The sequence below is a fragment of the Cimex lectularius genome, unplaced genomic scaffold (genome assembly GCF_000648675.2).
Source record: "Cimex lectularius strain Harlan isolate CLEC.00 unplaced genomic scaffold, Clec_2.1 scaffold300, whole genome shotgun sequence".
NCBI lineage: Eukaryota > Metazoa > Arthropoda > Insecta > Hemiptera > Cimicidae > Cimex > Cimex lectularius.
Genome location: NW_019392895.1, coordinates 433,954 through 455,126, shown reverse-complemented (window position 1 = coordinate 455,126; position 21,173 = coordinate 433,954). Strand labels below are relative to the sequence as shown.

Genomic DNA, 21,173 nt, shown 5'->3' with positions numbered 1-21,173 from the left:
TCTTTCAATCTACCTAGAAAAAAGGATTTACATCATAATTCCATAATAGATTAACTATTTAAAAAAAAAGGTGATACTTTACAATCAAATTATGTTAAAATACACAAAACATACATTAAAGCTTGTCGCGAATAACAAAAACAAAAATATAAATAAAACAATGAACAATGGTCTGTTATAATGGAAAATCAAATTTAAAATGTATGCAACCCATTTGTGGGAAAAGTGTCGCTTCATAATCCATTTTCAATCCACAGGTTACGCTGTAAAAAAAAAATTTTTTTAAACATAAAGATTTACAATATATTTATTTATTAAATATTTAAATACCTAGATGGTTTACGGTTGAAGTAGACGCCTTGTTTAGTCCCGATGTCCCATTTTTCATTTTCATCAATCCCGGTGCTTATCACCTCGGAACCGAAGTCCCAATCGGCCCAGAGCGCTACGCCGTGGCACGAGCCTTCACGGGTGAATTCAATCTCTCCACTATCCAATATTTGACTTTCGGGCGAATCCGCATTGAGGTCGAACTCCATGAGCGGTTTCGGCTTGGACAAACACACCCCTGGGTACTCCCAAAGCGGTTGGACGTCAACATCCGGGCAGCTTCTGTCGCTGGAATTCTTTTGAAAAAAAAAAAAAAAAATTCTAACCTGAAAATTTACACTCAAAAGAAAAGAAATGCGAAACAATAAATTTGAGACCTGTATCAGTCTGTCGAACGAGTCCATCCTAAATCCCTCAACTTTTCCCAAAGGGAGTTTAATCTTATGCAAATTATCAAACTGCATCGGCACCCCCATGATACGTAGCTTGGAAGGTAAACATTTAGCATTCGGGGCGAGTCTTTTGGACAAATACCAACACCTCGCTCCATCCCAAGGAAATATGGAATCTGTAAAGTACGGCTCTGATACGACATAATCGACCTAAAATCATTGCAAATATGAATTAATAAAAATATACATTATATGAAAAAAATTAAACATACCTCTCCGATATTTGCCTTGTAGCTATCTAGCAATTCAATGACATCCGTTAGACCGTTAGACTCGATGATAGATTTCATGACTTTAAAAGAAAATATATTGTCCTGAATACTGATCACCTGAAATATTAAAATTTAGCTATGATTTTTTTTTTTAAATGAAATGAAAGATCTGACTTTTTTAGCGCCTAATTTAGCCGCAGCGATCGGCAACAAGGAAATATCACCTAGATACAATATTGTCTTTCCTGTCGGCAATTTTCTAAGGACGTTGACATATTTTTTCCATTTTAATTTGTCATTCATCCAATAAAGCCTAGTCCTCGAGGTTCTCATGTGCAACCTACAGTTGCAAGCTGGCCATGACAGATCTGGTTTTTTCATGCTTGACGGAAAAGAAACAAATTAATAAAATTAAAATAAAATAAATATTAAAAAAATGTTTTACCAGTCTTTTTGAATGTGAAAAGCGTGGGAGAATTGGTCGTGCTGGGCGTAAAGTTTGACCTGTTCACCCTTGGCCACTTCGACACTAGTCGGAAGGTGGTATACGGCCTGCATCCAATGGTCTCGCCATGGCGTCTCCTCGATGAAAGACGGCGCACAAGAAATGACCGTCTCGCCCTCCTGATCCATGTCCAACGTCCAGTACATTCCGATTGAATCGATCCGCCCATCCTGAACGCACTTAAAGTCCACCTCTTGAAGCCGATTATGCTCAATTTTTTTATAAAAATCAAAACTGAAATAGATTTTTTTTAATATAAAAAAATTCAATTTTGAGTTATTATTTGACCGACTTGAAAACATGAACAGGTTCGGACATGATTTTTATTTCGTTCTTCGGCACTTGGCTGAGCTGAAGGTCATGCACGCCTGCCGTCCCTGTGCAAGAGACAATATTCCTCGGGATTTTTATCGGATCCGGGTCCAAAGGGACGAACTCGGGGATTCGGTTGCAAGAAGCCAAAAGCTCGCTCTGAAGAGCGACAGCGTACAATTTACTCGTCCATGGAACAATGATTGCATCTTTCTGTTAAAAAAAATTAAATAGAAAAAACAAAAAAAGAAAAAAGAACAACAGACCTCAAGAAGGTGTTCGTTGGCATGATTGAAAGTATCGACAGCTCCTTCTCCTATCAGTTCAGTGTCGAATACCTCAGTGATGAGTATATTCGCCCTGAACTCCATATCCAGGCCAGGGCCAACCTTCAATTCCGTCGATCTTTTATGAACCACTTTAATATTGTACGACAGACAGTTGTCTTCTATGACTCTCCTCGCAACCTTGGCTATTGGCAAAAATGCCTGTAAAAAATCCCTCACTTAACAAAACAATTAAATATAGCACAAGATTATTTTTGTCTTAAAAATAATAAATATAGAGAATTTTTTTTAAAAGGATTGTTTAAATACACTGATAGGCAAAAAATTCTACCCAATTTATTTCTTTATTTTCTCAATAAAAGAAAATTCTGCACTTAATTTGTCTCATCGTTTTTATCAATAAATATTTGTTTATGTTATGTTTTAAATTGGGAATATCAATTAAATACACTTAATCCTTAAACCAAAACAAGGATAAAGGATTTTTCAATGTTTAATTTTTATGGAATTTAAAATGTTTATTCAGTCTCATTTGAATTCTGAAGCGGTAAAATGATTAGTTTTTCATTTTTGTTATTTTAATTTCACTTTTCAAACTTAAAAATGCCGCTTAGTGGCAAGGATGTTGTGCGTGGTGTGGCACTTTTTGATGATGGACGTTCCTTCATTGAAGCGGCTATTGCCATCGGAGTTTCCTATGAAATTCTGCGAGACGCCGTTAGACGTTTTCCAGAAACTGGGTGTTACCATAGAAGGCCCGGTCCTGGACGGCATAGGGCAGTGGTCGGCAAACCGCGGCTCTTTGACTTCTTGGCTGCGGCTCTTTCACTAAATGTTTAGTGCAGACACGGAGCGAAAAGTATGACAGGTGCAAGAAATGGGATTGTCGCTATTTTTAAATAAAAAAATAATCATGAGATACTTACCTACCATTGTATTATCCATCAGGAAGCACTATGTGTGCAGACATTTCCTGAAGAAATTTGCTCAGCAGTTCAAAGACTTTAGAAAACAAAGCGACGCTAGCCATTGTTAAAAAAACCTCTCAATGCCACGGTAACAGAAATTAATTTTTTGCCCTTTAATAGTGTTATTGGCAGCTTTGAAATACAGTTGCTGGATTTAAAAAATAAAGAATTCTGGAGCTCAAAATTTGAGCGTCTTTAAACCGATTTACAGCTATTGGAGAAAAATAAATGTGAATTAAGTTTACAGCACAAATGGTCTGCTTTGAAAGATCTGGCGAGGGAAGGTATGTTGATTTTTAACACATGGATGATGAGATCAACTGAAGAAATGTTCTTTCCTTATTTTTGTTTACATATTTATGTGAACAATCATTTTCAAGCATGAACTTTATCAAGTATAGATTAAGAAATCGGCTTATCGATGAGAACTTGGAATCGTGCCTAAAATTAAAAAACAACATACAAAACTGACTTACCCCTACTTTCCAGGGAAATGCAAGGCCTTTGTTCATATTAGTGGAGTATTTGTAGTTTTTTTAAGGATACTGTAAGCCGGTCCCCGTCTTAGTGATAAGCTTTAGTTGTTAAAATAAGAACAAAACAGGGTAAACGATGAAAGGGAACAAAGGTTGCAACTCTGAAGGGGCGACCACTCAGACGGGAACGATGTGACGTCCCCCTCAAATCTGTCAAACGTAGCTTGGAAATGGTTACCCAGGTAGACAGATAGATAAGAACATCGAAGTGTGTGACAGACCCAGGCTGGACCCACGTCTTGTTTCCCAGGAACCTGGAGAACATAAGGTAGCAATAGCTGGACATCCGATCAAATAAATAACTATCGTCTAGTTATTTAATGCTGAAGGGTTGTCACACGGTCAAAAATCTCTAGCCACGGGGGACATCATAAATCGAGGTCGCATCAACCCCGTGCTCGACACCGGTCTTCGCCGGCCCACCCACGGCGTGGCAACTCCCCCAACTTTTGAGTTTCCTTTCCACCCCTACTCCGGGAGAGACCTGGTATAAAAGGGATGACTGGGAAATCTAAAGGGAGTCAAAATCAAAGACTCGCCCCCTAGGCAGTCAAGGTCAAGGACCGGGAGAGAAGCAGCCACACTCCGTCTGGGATTCAAGGCAGAGGATATGCATGTGATTGGGTTTGTATATAGGAGTATGTATGTATTTATTGTATGAGTGAGTGTGAGAATGACTAGTTTTAGGTAACGTAAGGGCACCGAAATGACCAAAGAAGTCGATGGCGCCCGACTAGAGCCCAGCCTCGGAGTCGCTCAGGCACCAAGGTGGGTGACTCCCCCTGATTTATCAGGGAGAGGACAGAGGCCTCCTAGGAGGTCTCGTAATTCTAATTTTTCTAATCTGTTATATAAAATATTATATATTTTTAAATAGGCTATATACATATAGTTTATTGTATATTATTATTTTTCAATTAATTAATCTATATTTAAGGTATTGGTTAAGATAAAAAAGTCAATGGCACGAACAGGATTCGAACCCACGATCTTCGGCTTGATACGCCGCTGCTCTACCACTTGAGCAATCGTGACCTCGATCCACTTGGACACTAACTTCCTATCTCAACCCCACCTTTTGAACATTCCCTCCTTTTTGCCATTTTTCAAATGTCCTGTAATCGGATTGGATTCTCGACGACAAATGAAATGACATTTGAAAAATGGCAAAAAGGAGGGAAAATTCAAAAGGTGGGGTTGAGATGGGAAGTTAGAGTCCGAGTGGATTCGAATTCCGCTCATGCCATTGAATTTTTTATCTCTACTAAAAACCTTAATTAAACGTAATATATTAATTGGTCAAGCGGGCCACGAAATTAGTTGAGTTTGCCGACCACTGCCCTAGGGTAACATAACAACAGGGACATTTTTTTAACTGGGAATTTTGTGAAACCGGCACCTCAAGCGATTGATTCATCAGCTCCAGGAAGTTCGAGGTGTCTAAATTTCTGAATGCACTGCTCGATGAAGATTAAATCAGTATGGACTGATGTGGTTTTTCTCCCTGTAAGATGACCAGAACTGACCAGAACATCCAGAGTTGCACGGCTCGCATTTGCTCGAGAACACAGTTGGTCTTTAGATGATTGGTCTGCTATACGTTTTACAGATGAGTGTAGATTTGCTCTACCATCTCCAGATGGATGTGAAAGAGTGTGGAGAAGGCGAAATGAAAGCTATGAAGCCTGTAGTTTTTCCCAGAGCCGACCTTTTCAACATAGCTCAGTGATGGTGTGGACAGGAATTTTAATGGAGAGTTGCAGAGGTGGTTGTTGTTCGTGGAGGGTCTTTGACTGGCACTCGCTATGAGGATGAAATACTGAAACAACACGTCTATCCTCAATGAAATCAGCGGCAATCCTAACCTAATGCATGATAATGCTCGTCCACATGTCGCTCGCATAGTACATACCTTCAACAGCATAACAGTCTTAGCCTGGCCAGAGCCCCGACTTGAACCCCATTGAACATTTATGGGATAACCTCAAAAGATAAATAAGCACTTCCTGATACACTCCACGACCTTGAAAGATCTCTTCTTAAAGAATGGGCTAACCTCCAGCAAAGAGACTTTTCCAAACTGGTAAAAAGTATGCTGAGGAGTCTTCGAGATGTAATTAAGGCAAGAGGAGGAAATACGCGATATTGAAATGTTAATTAAACATCTAAAACAAAATTAAAACAAATTTCATCTGTCTTTTTTTAATTATTATTTTCCTCAGCAATTTACTTTTTTTTTTTACTTTTTTAGATAAAGATTCAATTATTAAAAATTAAAAAACGTGAAACTTTGATTAATATATAAAAATATATACAAATCAAGTTATATTACAAGTGGGTGGAATTTTTTTGCCTGTCAGTGTATATTTTGTATTCATACATCTCATTGTGTAATTATTAATATTGATTATTTTGAAGCGATATTATATTGCCAAATGTCTGTACTTTTCCATCTTTTTTTTTATTTTTCATTTTCGTTAGCAATTTACATTTTTACTTTTTTGGATGAAGACTCAAAAACGTTATAAAACCTGAAACTTTGATTAATATATACAAATCAAGTTGTATTATAAGTGGGTGTAATTTTTTGCTGTTCAGTTTATTTAGTGTAAAGGGTGTCGGTGGCAGCAATGTTTGAGGTGTTGACACGCAACCATTATTTTAAGTTAAAGGTCCCTGGTTCGAATCCAGGAGCCCTGCATTTTTTTCCGGCACCCCATGGCTTCATACAACATAATTGAAATACCCTCGTAGAAAAATTTATATTTACTTCACAAGCGACGATCGAATCGGCTTTGCAGTTGGCGGCCATCATACTCAAAAGTCCAGTACCGGTACCGATGTCTAAAATGTTCGCTTTCTGCCCCATGGAATGTTTCTTTTCAATCGCCTTTTTGAGGGCTGCATAATACTTTTTGTTCTGAAATAAAGACAGTTTAGAGATTGTTTAAAAAAACTGGTTGAATTTAAAGCGTACCCTATCGGTGTCATGGAGCATGTCAGCGTACATGGAACATGCGATTTCCTGATGGTAGTCGTAGTTCTCGTCCATCAGCTGCCAGCCGATGTAGCCAGTCAGCGGGTTGATCTTCTGCACGAACGTGTTTCCTCCTTCGACTTTCATCGTAGACTCAGCCAACGTCAAAAACTGCTTAATTTACCTGTTTAAATCCCTATGACTCTATTGAAATCCCCTTTAGGGTAACTTCTGGCCTTTTAAAGGAAAAGTGGACGAGCTCACCTTTTGAAACTGTCTCAGGGATATTCTCATTCCACGTGGTTAGCCTTTTTTTGACGTGCCTAGGTTTTTTTTTTTAAGGCTTAACTTGAGGTGTCCAAAAAGTCCAAGTTTACACACAAACAACCACCTCCAAGTCCTAAACTCCTAATAACTTCGAAACCTTCCTTTAATTTCCATACAGTCACGTTTTTTAAGTCTGAAACTATTTTCCCCCAAAATAATTATCCCCCGAGCTTAAAAACGTTTAAAATAATTCAAGTTAGCTAAAAATCAAGCTTAAAAATTAAAATAAACTTGTTTCAGAGAAATGTTTTCCATCCCTGCCTTTTCTTTTCCGTTATCAATTTGATATATTTTTGTTGCAGAATGTACTGGAAAATTCAAAAATAATAATGGAAATTAGTAAGAAGGAATAAATGACATTTATATATCACCTAATTTTAATATTTGTCGTTTATTTATTTTGCTATTAACTGTTATTTATGCCATGTTAAAAAGAATAATAATAGAACATAAAAAAATCAATAATAGAGGGAAAAAAACAGCCACTCTACTCCAATTGAAATCTACACTTTTCAAAACTTATTTTATTTGTTATGCAATTACTTTGTTATTAACTGTCTATTTATGTCAGATTGTACATTAATAACATATAAAATACAAAAATGTCAGCTATTATGAAAATAAAGCAAGCAGGAATAAATCAGCCATGTCATAACTCATTGATACTTGCAAATTCTGAAAATTTTTATGATTGTCAATGATTTTATTTTGTTATGAACTGCTTATTTAGACCAAAGTGAACATTAATAGCATATAAAGTTCAAAATACAATGAAAAATTGAATAAAATGCAAGCAAAATTGAACAAGCCTTGTCCGACCTCATTGCTATATGCAAATTATGATTTTTTTAAAGTTTGATAACAATTTATTTTGTCATAGACTGCTTATTTAGACCAAAGTGAACATTAATAGCATAGAAAGTTCAAAATACCAATGAAAAATTCAACTATAATGGATAAAATGGAACCAGAAATAAACCAGCCTTGTCCTACCTCATTGCTATATGAAAATGATAAATTATTGTGTTTGTTAGCTATTTATTTTGTCATAAACTGATATGTAGACCACATTGAACATAATTAGCATGGAAAGTACAAAATAAAACCAAAAAATTCAACTATAATGAATAAAATGGAACCAGAAATAAACAAGCCTTGTCGTACCACTTTCCTTTCTGCAAATTTTGAATTGTTTTATGTTTGGGAACTATTTTATTTTGATATAAACTGCTTGTTTAGAGGAAATTGAACATTAATAGCATGCAAAGTTCAAAATATAAACAAAAAATTCAACTATAATGAATAAAATGGAACCAGAAATAAATTAGCGTTGTCCTACCTCATTGCTATATGCAAATGATAAATTATTCTGTTTGTTAGCTATTTATTTTGTTATAAACTGCTTGTTTAGATGAAATTGAACATTAATAGCATGCAAAGTTCAAAATATAAACAAAAAATTCAACTATAATTGATAAAATGGAACCAGAAATAAACAAGCCTTGTCGTACCACTTTCCTTTCTGCAAATTTTGAATTGTTTTATGATTGGGAACTATTTTATTTTGATATAAACTGCTTGTTTAGATGAAATTGAACATTAATAGCATGCAAAGTTCAAAATATAAACAAAAAATTCAACTATAATAAATAAAATGCAAGCAGACATAAATCACACTTGAAGTGCACAATAGATATTTGCAAATTATAAAAAATATTATTTTCTTTTGTTATGACCTGCTTATATGGACAACATTGCACATTGAGAGCATAGAAAGTACAAAATACAAACAAATAATTAAATTATAATGAATAAAATGCAAGAAGAAGTAAATCACACTTGTCCTACCTCATTGCTATATGGCAATTATTATTTATTTTATGTTTGTTAACTTTATTTTGTCATTGACGCTTCTTTAGACCAAAAGGAAGATAAATAGCATAGGAAGTACAAAATACAAACAAAAATTTAATCTAAAATGAATAAAATGCAAGCAGAAATTAACCAGCCTTGTCATACCTCTTTCCTTTTGGCAATTTTTTGTTTTTCTCTACTATATTATTATGTTATGAACTGCTTATGTAGACCACATTTAACATTAATAGCATAGAAAGTATAAAATACAACCAACAATTTCAACTATAATGAATATAATGGAACCAGAAATAAACACGCCTTGACTTAACTCTTTGTTATTTGCAAATTTTGAATTGTTTTATGTTTGTCAACTATTTTATTTTGGTATAAACTGCTCATGTACACCCAAATGAACATAAATAGCATAGAAAGTAGAAAATANTATTTTTTGTGTGTCCATCTTTATTTGTTACCTACCTCTTGTTACATCTCTCATTTTCTTTTTAATTTATTCTCTCTCTCTGTCTTCTTCTCTTTTAATGTGTCTCTCACATACACTCTCTCTCGTCCATTTTTACTATTTTGACTACTCCTCTTGTAGATTCACTCTGTTGGGGTTATAAATAAATACATTACTCTATTTTTCTCTTTCTCTCTCCCTCACCTCTCTCTCATTTTTTCATTTCACTTTCTCTACCAAAAACAGATCCGATTTTTCTGGATCCAGACACATTACAGAGATTGACAAATCAGCTGTGGTCGTCTTCCTTCTTCCTTTTTAGTACTTTTCAATCTTTCGACAATTATCATCTCCCATCTGTTCGAAAATTGAACCCAGCCCTTTAACAAGTAAATTCAAACCATCCGGGCCTTCGAAAAAGCTCAAGAGAACCCAGATTATCTTTTAAATCTAAGTGGGTGAATATTTATATTTCTAGTCACTATTTTAGTGACACACTGGTCTATGCATAAGAATGTATTTTAAAATAATATGAAATTTGTTGAAAAGAAGAAATATTTGTCTTATATTCATTCTTTCATGTTCATCTAGTTATTACTGATAATTTTATTTTAAAAAACTAAAAAACCAACTGTTCTGTCTTAATTATGTTTATTAGACTAGATAAAAAAATGAAGCTTATTAAAGATTGGCTTTTTTTTTTAAATTGTGGAGTTGAAATATTAAAAGTTTAGCAACATTAAAAATTTTCACTAATAAAAAATTAGAGTTTTAGAGATAAATATTGTACAAATTTAACTGATAATGTTCTATATATTCCGTTATTTTTTATTTTTCAGCTGGTGTTATCGTGTGGGTTTTCGTTATAAAGTAGTTTAAATAATTTTGATCGATAATTTTTATAATGGTGGCAAATAAAAACAATAAATTGTAGTTGTTGATATTTAAAAAAAATATTTTTCCATATGATAGTCGAGCCTTTTTAATTTGTAATTAAGATATTATAGCTTTTGAATTTGAGGGCGTCAATGCTGGCAGGCTAGCATGATGCAACCCACCCCAACATTCTGCCTACTGAAAGTTTCAATTTTTAAAATTACTTATTAAAACTTGAAATTTAATAAAATAAAATTGAATGATTTTGTCAAACTAATTAACAGTTATTCAGATATCGTGAGATGATAACTATCGATTAACGGTCACTAATCTCTACCTACTAATTAACCCTGCTTTTTGAACAAGAAAAGTGAAAATTGCGTAAATTAGTGGATGTTTTGCACAATACAATGCACAAAGTTTACAAAAATAATTCTTTTAAATATCTAAATAGATTTTATTGTTGTAATAATGTTTAATGAGCATAAATTACATGTATATTTTGTTATTATAATGTTTATATGGTATAATTTTTGTTTTAATACTATAATAGATTCTGGAAGTATGAAAAGAGGATTTAAATATTTTAAATTATTGGTTAAAATTCTTCGACGGTTGTTTTGGGTGTGGTTGTAGTCGAAAGAGTCGCATTGGTTGATTCAGTCGAATTTGGCCTGAGTGTCACGTTGACCGGAGTTGTCATTGCAGAAGTTGCGACGGTGGTCAACGTTGTAGAGTTGATTTTACCGGCTTCGGGTTTGGGCGAGGTGATGTCAACGATCTGCCCGGGTTTTCCAGGATACGGGAAAGGCCTGTGTGAAGGTGGCCCGTAAGACGAGCTGAGAGGGGCGTAACCCGGGACGCCGAGGCTGGGACGGAAATCGCCATGAACAGGCTCGGAGAGGCGGAAGAAGTCGGCCGAACCTTCGAACGGCGGTTCCATACCGACGATGCCGAAATTGTCGAAGGTGGGCGAACGTTTCGGCAAGGACTTGACTCTGACGAAGAAGGAACCCTTGACATGCGACCTGACGATCCCCATGTTCGATTCGGTCACAACGGACACTTCGTCTTTATCCGAGCACAATCTGAAACACCGTTTGAGTTTTAGAAAAATTACAAAGAAAAAAGCAACAATTTCAGATAACATAACGAGAAAAGGGGGTTAATGTGAGTGGGATTCAAAATTGGTGCTTTCCCTTCAACAGCTGAACAGATTTGATGGTGGAACTAGAAGTCGAATCTTACTAAAAATATTGCTACAATTGGTAATAAGTTAAGAACCCAGGGGTAAAATTGATAATAAATGGTGCTTTGACCTTCTAAATCACATTTCCATATTTAATTATTCAGAAATCGTGAGATGCGGTCTGGTGTGATATAGGTTTCAGAAAAACATTTTCTTTAATGTGCCAACGTTTTGATCTTTATTGAGATCATCTTCAGGGCCTGGGATTTACAAACATTGTTTACATTTAACAAATACATGTAGGATGTGGAAAAAAGTGAATTTATACAATGCAAAATATATTTTTTATTACAATTAATAAGGTTTTTAGATGAGATAAAAAAGCCAATGGCACGAGCGGGATTCGAACCCACGATCATCGGCTAAATACGCCGCTGCTCTACCACTTGAGCTATCGTGACCTCGATCCACTCGGACACTAACTTCCCGTAATAACAAGAACAAAACAACAACAACAACAAGCATTAATAATAATTCACTAGTTTTCGTGGTCCGCTTGACCAAATAATATCTTTCAATTAATTAATCTATATTTAAGGTATTGGTTGAGATTAAAAAAAAAATGGGAAAATGGCAAAAACGAGGGAAAATTCAAAAGGTGGGGTTGAGATGGGAAGTCAGTGTCCGAGTGGATCGAGGTCACGATAGCTCAAGTGGTTAGAGCAGCGGCGTATCTAGCCGAAGATCGTGGGTTCGAATCCCGCCCGTGCCATTGACTTTTTTATCTGAACTAAAAACCTTAATTAATTGTAATAAAAAATATATTTTGCATTGTATAAATTCACTTTTTTCCACATCCTACATGTATTTGTTAAATATAAACAATGTTGGTAAATCCCAGGCCCTGAAGATGATCTCAATAAAGATCGAAACGTTGGCACATTAAAGAAAATGTTTTTCTGAAACCTACATCACACCAGACTGCATCTCACGATTTCTGAATAATTATCGATTAACTGTCACTAACCACCACACATTTCCATATTTACTTATTGAATTAAAAGAAAATGGGAAGACTAGTATAAGTTTCAAGCTTGACATGTCCTCAAAATATTGCAAAAATTGTTGAAAGAAATCGCACCTGGGTCTAAACTAATAAATTGCAAACTCGTCATTGGAAATTAAAGNTGTTTGGGCCTTCCGAATGAAATGTCCTCAATAAGTTGCAAACTAATCACTGTAAATTTACAAAAGTTGGCAAACCTGGGGAATTTTTGAGCTTTGACTCGTCATTAAAATATTGTCAAAATTGATAAAGGAAATCGACCACGACGCCTAAAGTTTTAATGCTTGGTGTTTGTACTCTCCGAATTCAATTTACTTTATTAATTGCTATTTCATTGTGGCTATGATCCTCCTTCAGTCCTACTCTTTATTTGTCAGTTTGCTTCTTTCAGTGTTCTTTATTAGAGATGTTCTTCAAATAGCTCTAAAGATCCAATTCATTGGATGGAAAAAGGAAATGGAATCATCAATGAGAAAACCTTGTCCACTTTTGGTAGAAGGCCCTTGATTATTAACAAAATATTGCCACTAAAGTTTATTTATTGTTACTATTACTTTGTTATCTTATTATTAGAAGGAAACAAAACTTTGCATAATTATTGATTTTATGCCAGTTTTGCACAAAATTTGTGATGGATTCCGTTTTGATGATGAGATGCATTAATGGGGCCCTTGCAAATTGAATTTCCTTAATACCTCGCGCACTTAAAGGTCTCTTCAAACTTTATTACCTTAATATCCTGATTATTGATCAATGTAATGAAACTTGGCATAATTATCGATGGTACGGTTATTAACCGTCGAAATTATTCAATTTTTTACCAAAGTAGGCTATTATGTTATTGAGAGTAAAATCGTATGGAACGTTTCAGTTGGAACGGAAAATATTTCTTAAAACTTACCTTTCTCCCATTTCGACGAATCCGCTAATCCTGAGATCGAACACCATTATCCTTGTTTTATTTCCGCAAGGGTTGCCTGATATGTAATTGCCTTCGGTCAGGCTATGGACCTTCATGTCGAGCCGTGTGCCGGACCGACCTTCGAAGAGGAACGTGCAATCGTCTGCAAAATAATTAAATTACGACGTGAAAAGTACTCGGGACGTAAGAAACACGTACTAGTCTTAGAGCTGACGAAGACGAAGTTGACCTCCTCGCCTTCTTCTATGTGGTTGACAGAATTGCACGACAGCTGGCGTAAATCTCGCCCAAGGGCAAAGGCAAGGAGCAGCAGTACATTTAAGCTCAGTAAAAACACTGAAAACACAAAAGAACACCGACATAAGTTAAAATACGTATAATTTTTGCTGTCCGAATCAAGCCACGGCGACGACGGGTGGTATAGTGCGGTTGAGACTCGAGACCCCGAAACGGCTCACCTCGTGTTCTCTTCCGCGGCCCTGTTTCTCAATCCGAATTCCTTCNCCGAATAGGCCAGGTGCGGACGTTAAAGATCCTCTTGTCTTGTTGACGATGAGTAAATCGGGAACGCATGTCCGAATCAAGCATCACAATTTAATAAAGTAACATTACTAGACGTAAATGTCTAGTGACTGGGGGTTTTGGTAGGCCTGACAAGGGCCGGTGTTGTTGAATATTGCCGATGGTTGAGGCCGGGACCATAGTCAGACCTAGTAAGTCGGTAGACTCGGCATCGGAAGAAGTGACTCGGGCAGCAGGTGGCCGTTGAGAAGGCTAGAGCGAGACTGATGCTGCGAGTGCCCTTGCTGTTGAGCTGGTGAAGTCGATTTGTCTAGGTAGATACTTGACAGTGAGAGCTCGTCGAGTAGAGGGCAGTGCCTCCGCTTATGTAGTGGAGAGCCAGGCCATTCCTATAATGGTGGTGACACCTAGTGAGTACCGTGGTAAATGCAGATGGTTACCTCAGAATTATCCATCTTATCCAATATCTACAAACCCCTCGAGAGGTTAATCGAAGCCCAGTATTTTTAATATCCTCCAATCGGGCTTCCGCCAAGGTCCACGCAGTCCGCCCTCACCGAAATCATTAGTGATCTCCACACCGCAATGCACAAACGGAAAGTTACTATCTTAATCCTCCTTTACTTTTCCAAAGCCTTCGCTTCCATCGGCTACTCTAATCCCATTCCTTCTCCAATAGTATTCTCGGTTGGTTCCACTCGTACATCACCAATCGTCTCCAAGCCGTCACTATTCCCAACGGAAATCCTCCTTCCCCCTCATTAAAATCTAGCGTTTTCCAAGGCTCTAGGATCTTTCCTATCCTTTTTAGTTTTTAGTACATTAACGACCTCTCCGACTCCATCCAGTACTGTAATTACCACCTATATGCAGACGACTCCCAAATTTACCTTCCGTCCATCTTTCAGAACTACAATTGGCCATCCTTAGGATCCAGAACGGCCTTGATTCCATTAATGAATGTGCCCATAAAAATCTTCTCCTCTTCAATCCGTCTAAATCCTCGGCCATAATCATCAGATCCAGACTTCTTCTCAAATCCCTCACTCATAAACCGCACCATCATGCCTTTTATCGTAGGAAGTCAAATCTCTGATCTATGCCCGGTGAATCCGTTCTTTTAAATTTTATCGGCCTATAATATTCTATGAAAAATGGCAAAAAGAAGGTTTTCTTAAATAAATTCGTCATCGACATTGTACAATCCTAGAAATGATAAATGGTGGAGCGAGTATGTTGTTCAATCTTTTTAAAAAAATAGTTCCTACTCATAGTTAGTTGTTGTTATGTTAGTTGTTTTCAACGATCCGGATTTCGTCAGACCATTGGTGGTATTAAAACACCATAAAACATACCAAACCGTAAATCCTCAATAAAAAAATAAACTATTTTCTTTAAACAATGAGTGGATCTAAGATATTTTAAAGGAACTTAAATACATTTTTTTCACTATTTTCTGTCTTTGTTATTGCAAGTATTTAAAGGTTATTATATATCAGTGTTCGGTTTTCGGTTATTTTAAATAGTATAAAAAAATAATATGCAGGATTTGCATTAAATTAAAATATTAAAAATAACACATATTAAAAAAACACAAAAACCTAAAAGTGCGATCAGTAAAGTAGGCCCGAAAATTTTTATTCAAAAAACCAAACCAAAAAAAACAATTCGGATTCATTTTGAGCACTCTAAAAAAACTACTAAATACAAATTTTTGTAACAAACAAAAAATAAACATTTTTGGACTTGGGGGCAAATTTTCCTTTTCTCCGTTGTGCTGTGTTCCACTGAAAAGTTCATAAATCTCCTGGATTTTATTCAAATTTAAGTTTATTACTATCATTGGAAAGCTGAATGTTTTTTCTTTTAACTTGTTTAAACAACATTTGTTTTATTTCATTATAATTTATAAAAATAAGGATGAAAACAATGATGCTTTTTTTTAACATTGTATGTTTTATCTCTGGTCGTATTTTATTTATTTATTTATATATACGTACGGACCAAAGATCCAGTTACAAAGAATATAAATCACGGGATTATAAACAATTTAAATAGTAGACAATCAAAATTTATAAATAACAAGAACAAAACAACAACAAGCATTATAGTGTACAGGGGGCGTCGGCGTCCGCAACGGTTTAGGCGTAGACCCGGCGCTCATCACTGTAAGGTAAAGGTCCCGGGTTCGAATACCGCGGCCCTGCAGTCGAACCCGACATACTTACAAATGGGCTTTTTATCAAAAACATCGGCGAGGGTTGATATGACCTGTTGCGAACCCTCGTAAAAAGAAATAATAATAATATACAATAAACTATAGTTATATATTTTATTTTAAAATATAGAATATTTTATATAACTGTAGAACTCCTTCAACCTGATGATGAGCGTATAAGCTCGAAATCCGGACGTTGAAAACATTAACTGTGAATAGGAACTATCTTTTCAAAAAGATTGTACAATCCTATCCTCGAATATTCGACTGTTGTATGGAATCCACAATTTTCTTTTGGAATTCTTGGTAAAATTGTTAGAATCCTTTCCTCTCCTTTCATCCTCAGAACTGTCTTTTTCTCTTTATAATCTTCCAGCACTAGCTGACAGAAGGTTTTGTTAAAATTAAAAAAAAAATCACAATACAATAAATGGGCGACAACAAAACAACAACAAGCATTAATAATAACAATAATTCACTATTTTTCGTGGTCCGCTTGACCAAATAATATCTTTCAATTAATTAATCTATATTTAAGGTATCGGTTGAGATTTAAAAAAAAAAAAAAATATATATATATATATGGACAAATGGCAAAAAGGAGTGGAAAAAAAAGATGAGGTTGAGATGGGAAGTTGGTGTCGGAGTGGATCGAGGTCACGATAGCTCAAGTGGTATAGCAGCGTCGTATTTAGCCGAAGGTCGTGGGTTCGAATCCTGCTCGTGACACTGACTTTTTTATCTTAACCAATACCTTAAATATAGATTAATTAATTGAAAAATAATAATATACAATAAACTATATTTATATAGCCTATTTAAAAATATATAATATTTTATATAACAGATTAGAAAAATTAGAATTACGAGACCTCCTAGGAGGCCTCTGTCCTCTCCCTGATAAATCAGGGGGAGTCACCCACCTTGATGCCTGAGCGACTCCGAGGTTGGGCTTCTTTGGTCATTTCGGTGCCCTTACGTTACCTAAAACTAGTCATTCTCACACTCACTCATACAATAAATACATACATACTCCTATATACAAACCCAATCACACATGCATATCCTCTGCCTTGAATCCGGGTCGGAGGGTGCTCGATATCCCGACCAGGCTTAGCGGAGCAGCGGTAGAGCCTTGAAATATTATGCTGCACCGCCGCCCAGCATACTCCTATTCTAACATAAACTAAATCTAAACTTTAACCTATGAAATAAATACCCCACTGTATACAACCCATAATCCCAATATCTCTTAGAAACCTAAAAAGTTTTTCCTTAAACTCGCTGCCATGCTAGAGCAATCTCCTATAATCCGGCGGCATTCCATTTCGGTCCCTATACGGGGCCAAGCTGCGACAACCCTCCAACACGTGCGTCTGTCAACTTGGCATGTTGGGCACCTAGGTCGACTCACGCCAACCAACAGATACCCATGAGTCGCACGTGTGTGGCCGATTCGCAGGCGGGTCAGGACAACGCTTTCCCTTCGAGATATCCCCTTATATAACAGATAAATTATATTTTATATAATACAACCATATTTGTTTCTAAACAATCTATAAAATTATTGCCTTTAATATACGTTTAAATGCATTAAAATTTATATGAAAAAAATCAATATTTGGACGTATCTTATTTAGTCGATAGTTAGTAGTATCTTAGTAGTAGTTATTGGTGAATAAAATATATAATTTGTTTTACAAAAGGGTACGCTAAACATAGATGAAAGCCTGATATAATTTATTTGAACATTGAAAGTGATACATGAAATGAGGTCAGTACAATTTAGTCGCCCATTTATTGTATTGTGAGGATTTTTTTTTTAAATTTTAACAAAACCTTCTGTCAGCTAGTGCTGGAAGATTATAAAGAGAAAAAGACAGTTCTGAGGATGAAAGGAGAGGAAAGGATTCTAACAATTTTACCTAAGAATTCCAAAAGAAAATTGTGGATTCCATACAACAGTCGAATATTCGAGGATAGGATTGTACAATCTTTTTGAAAAGATAGTTCCTATTCACAGTTAATGTTTTCAACGTCCGGATTTCGAGCTTATACGCTCATCATCAGGTTGAAGGAGTTCTACAGTTATATAAAATATTCTATATATAATAACTATAGTTTATTGTATATTATTATTATTTCTTTTTATGAGGGTTCGCAACAGTTCATATCAACCCTCGCCGATATTTTTGATAAAAAGCCCATTTGTAAATGTCGGGTTCGAATGCAGGGCCGCAGTATTCGAACCCGGGACCTTTACCTTACAGTGATGAGCGCCGGGTCTACGCCTAAACCGTTGCGGACGCCGACGCCCCCTGTATACTATTATTATTAATGCTTGTTGTTGTTTTGTTCTTGTTATTTTATAAATTTTGTTTATCTACTATTTAAATTGTTTATAATCCCGTGATTTATATTTTTTGTAAAAGGATGTTTGGTTCGTATTTATGTATAAAATAAATAAATTAATTAATACCGGAGATAAAAAATACAATGTTAAAAAAAAGCATCATTTTTTTTCATCCTTATTTTTATAAATGATAATGAAATAAAATAAATATTGTTTAAACAAGTTAAAAGAAAAAACATTCAGTTTTCCAATGATTGTAATAAACTTAAATTTGAATAAAATCCAGAAGATTTATGAATTTTTCAGTGGAACACAGCACGACGGAGAAAAGGAAAATTTGCCCCCAGGTTAATCAAGTCCAAAAATGTTTATTTTTTGTTTGTTACTAAAATTTGTATTTAGTAGTTTTTTAGAGTGCTCAAAACGAATCCGATTTTTTTAAATTAAATTTTTCTGGCCTACTTTACTGATAACACTTTTTGTATTTTTTTATATGTCTAGTATCATTTAATACAATCCTGCATATTATTTGTTATACTTAAAAAACAAAAAATCTAATACGCTGATATAAACAATCTTGAAATACATGCATAACAAAGACAGAAAATAATACTGAAAAAAAATGTATTTAAATTTCTTTAAAATAGCCTAGATCACTCATTGTTTAAAGAAAATAGTTGATATTTTTATTGAGGATTTATGCTTTGGTATGTTTTATGGTCTTTTAGTACCACCAATGATCTAAATAAAGATCAAATGAAATAATTTTGGACTTACTCCTGACTTTGTCACCTTAGCTGGAGAGCTCCTGGAATGGGACTGACGCGGTTTTCCATCGGTGGATTTCCATTTCACCGTGTGATGATGATGCGGGCTGCTTTCTCTTAATTTTTATCATCCCCATTTACCTAATTACCCGTACGGCGAGGTGTCAAAAAAAGGGGAAAAATTTACGTAATTGGAAATATGACACTGTTTTTTTTTTGTCCCCGACAATGATGATCCATCAAATGTCAAATAATGGATGAAAATCGTGCTTAATTTGAAAGCCGTATCGTAGGTTTTTCCTCATTTAAGCACGCAGCGAAACAGTTAGGACCGGTGTTCAGATAACGTAATGTTTCATTTAATTTTATGCAAAAAAAAAAAAAAATACACAAAGCACGGAGCAAGATGCAATTTCAACGACAAAGTTAAACTTTCTCACTTCCATTCTAAATTGTACATACTTTAAAAACCTTCAATACTAGAGCTTATTAGAGAAGCAAATTTAAGTATTTTTTATTATAAAAAATTTACGTAATTCAGATTGTTAGCGAAAAACAACATTTTTTCTAAAAAAACAACAAAACTAGTTAAAAAAAATTAAATTCACCGAATGAACTACCCTCTTTATTTTGTGATTTAAACTATTATTTTTTAACCAATTTTCGCCCATTTGTAGCGAAATTGAACGTTGTTAGGCCTTTAAGCAGGGCGAGGCGGAGTTTCCTATTTACAAAAATGTCCGTAAGCGCTGCTAATCCTATCGGCTTGTATTGTTCAAATACAGTTAAATCAATTAAAATTTTATTTTTGTACCACTATAACCTATATTGGGCTCTCTCAACACGACACGCAAGAATGGCACAATTACGCAGAAAACAAACACTGAGCCCTGAAGATGATCTCACTAAAGAGTGAAACGTTGGAACGATAAAGAAAACGTTTTTCTGAAACCTACGTCACACCAGACCGCATCTCACGATATCTGAATAATAACCTATATTGTTTATTCATTCTTACTGAAATGAAGCATGTCAAGGTTATAAGCAGGGTAAGGCAAGGCCTTTCAGCGAATATTATATTTATATAAAATAGAAACATTTTATGCATAAAAATACACTTTTGCTTTAATGATGATTGAGTTCGATTATAACAAAATTATCAAACAGATAGCAATGTGCTTCATCCTGCTTATAACCCTGACTACCTTCCGACAATTGATTATATGCCATTTTTTCACCAAAAATATAAAATTGCAAATATAAGACATTATTTTCCCTTATTCACTTATGAAGTGTCGGTCAGTTATCGATCTATATATGTGAGCAGGATATATGAGCAACATCAGGGTATAAGCAGGGTGAGACTAAATCTGCCTTGATTCACTTTGCATATAACCTTGACGTACATCTACCGACTACAGATCCATAAATTTCCCTTTTTACCTAGAAATAGAAACTTTATTTAAGTCATATTTCAGTTACCAAATGGAATGGAGAAACGTTAGGGTTATAAGCAGGGTGAGGCAAGATGATCTTTCCCTGAAAATTTAAACCTATTTTAAAAATGAAAATAAAAATAAATGAATTTGATGAAACAAAATGTAAAACATTATTTTTCGGTTATCGATAGTCGGATTGGGCACTGTCAGGTCCATAAGCAGGGAGAAGCAAGATGTTGGTCTGCTAATTTGAATTTATTTGAAAAATTCCATAAAACAATTAAAATCGGCGAAAGAAAACGAAACATATTTCCCCCTATATGCCAGTTACGAATAGGTCAGAGTAAGCAACGTCAGGGTCATAAGTAGGGTGAGGCAAGATGCTCTTTGCCTGCGAATTTTAATCTATTTGATTATTATATTAAATCCAATATAAATATAGATATTGAAAGAAAAATAAAAACAAATGAAAGAAAATGTAAAACATTATCTTTTCTTATTTTTCAGTTGTCGATAGTCGGATGTAGCAACTTCAGGTCCATAAGCAGGGTGAGGCAAGATGCTGTTTGTCCGGTAATTTAAATTTAATTGAAAAATT

The 21,173-nt window shown here is 35.1% G+C and overlaps 2 protein-coding genes across 6 annotated transcripts; both read right to left on the bottom strand.

The window, feature by feature from the left end:
* Nucleotides 1–84: 84 nt before the first annotated feature.
* LOC106665975 (protein arginine N-methyltransferase 7-like) lies at nucleotides 85–7,087 on the bottom strand. 4 transcript variants are annotated; one of them, XM_014392811.2, is made up of 11 exons: nucleotides 6,844–7,087; nucleotides 6,580–6,750; nucleotides 6,373–6,522; nucleotides 2,078–2,299; nucleotides 1,792–2,024; nucleotides 1,440–1,733; nucleotides 1,169–1,376; nucleotides 995–1,111; nucleotides 708–932; nucleotides 331–626; nucleotides 85–263 (listed from the first exon to the last, which is right to left on the bottom strand). In XM_014392811.2, exons 1-11 carry the CDS (start codon nucleotides 6,871–6,873, stop codon nucleotides 176–178), a joined length of 2,034 nt encoding a protein of 677 aa, XP_014248297.1. In that variant the 5' UTR covers nucleotides 6,874–7,087; the 3' UTR covers nucleotides 85–175. The 4 variants fall into 4 exon arrangements, with proteins under 4 accessions (XP_014248297.1, XP_014248298.1, XP_014248300.1 ...); XM_014392812.2 differs by having other exon boundaries at nucleotides 6,580–6,783; nucleotides 6,844–7,085; XM_014392814.2 differs by having other exon boundaries at nucleotides 6,580–6,775; nucleotides 6,844–7,085.
* Nucleotides 7,088–10,588: 3,501 nt separating this feature from the next.
* LOC112127756 lies at nucleotides 10,589–19,252 on the bottom strand. 2 transcript variants are annotated; one of them, XM_024229152.1, is made up of 4 exons: nucleotides 19,147–19,252; nucleotides 13,475–13,612; nucleotides 13,256–13,418; nucleotides 10,589–11,187 (listed from the first exon to the last, which is right to left on the bottom strand). In XM_024229152.1, coding segments are annotated over exons 1-4 (792 nt in total). In that variant the 5' UTR covers nucleotides 19,148–19,252; the 3' UTR covers nucleotides 10,589–10,697. The 2 variants fall into 2 exon arrangements, with proteins under 2 accessions (XP_024084920.1, XP_024084921.1); XM_024229153.1 differs by lacking the exon at nucleotides 19,147–19,252 and adding an exon at nucleotides 13,735–13,774 and having other exon boundaries at nucleotides 10,590–11,187.
* Nucleotides 19,253–21,173: the final 1,921 nt, after the last annotated feature.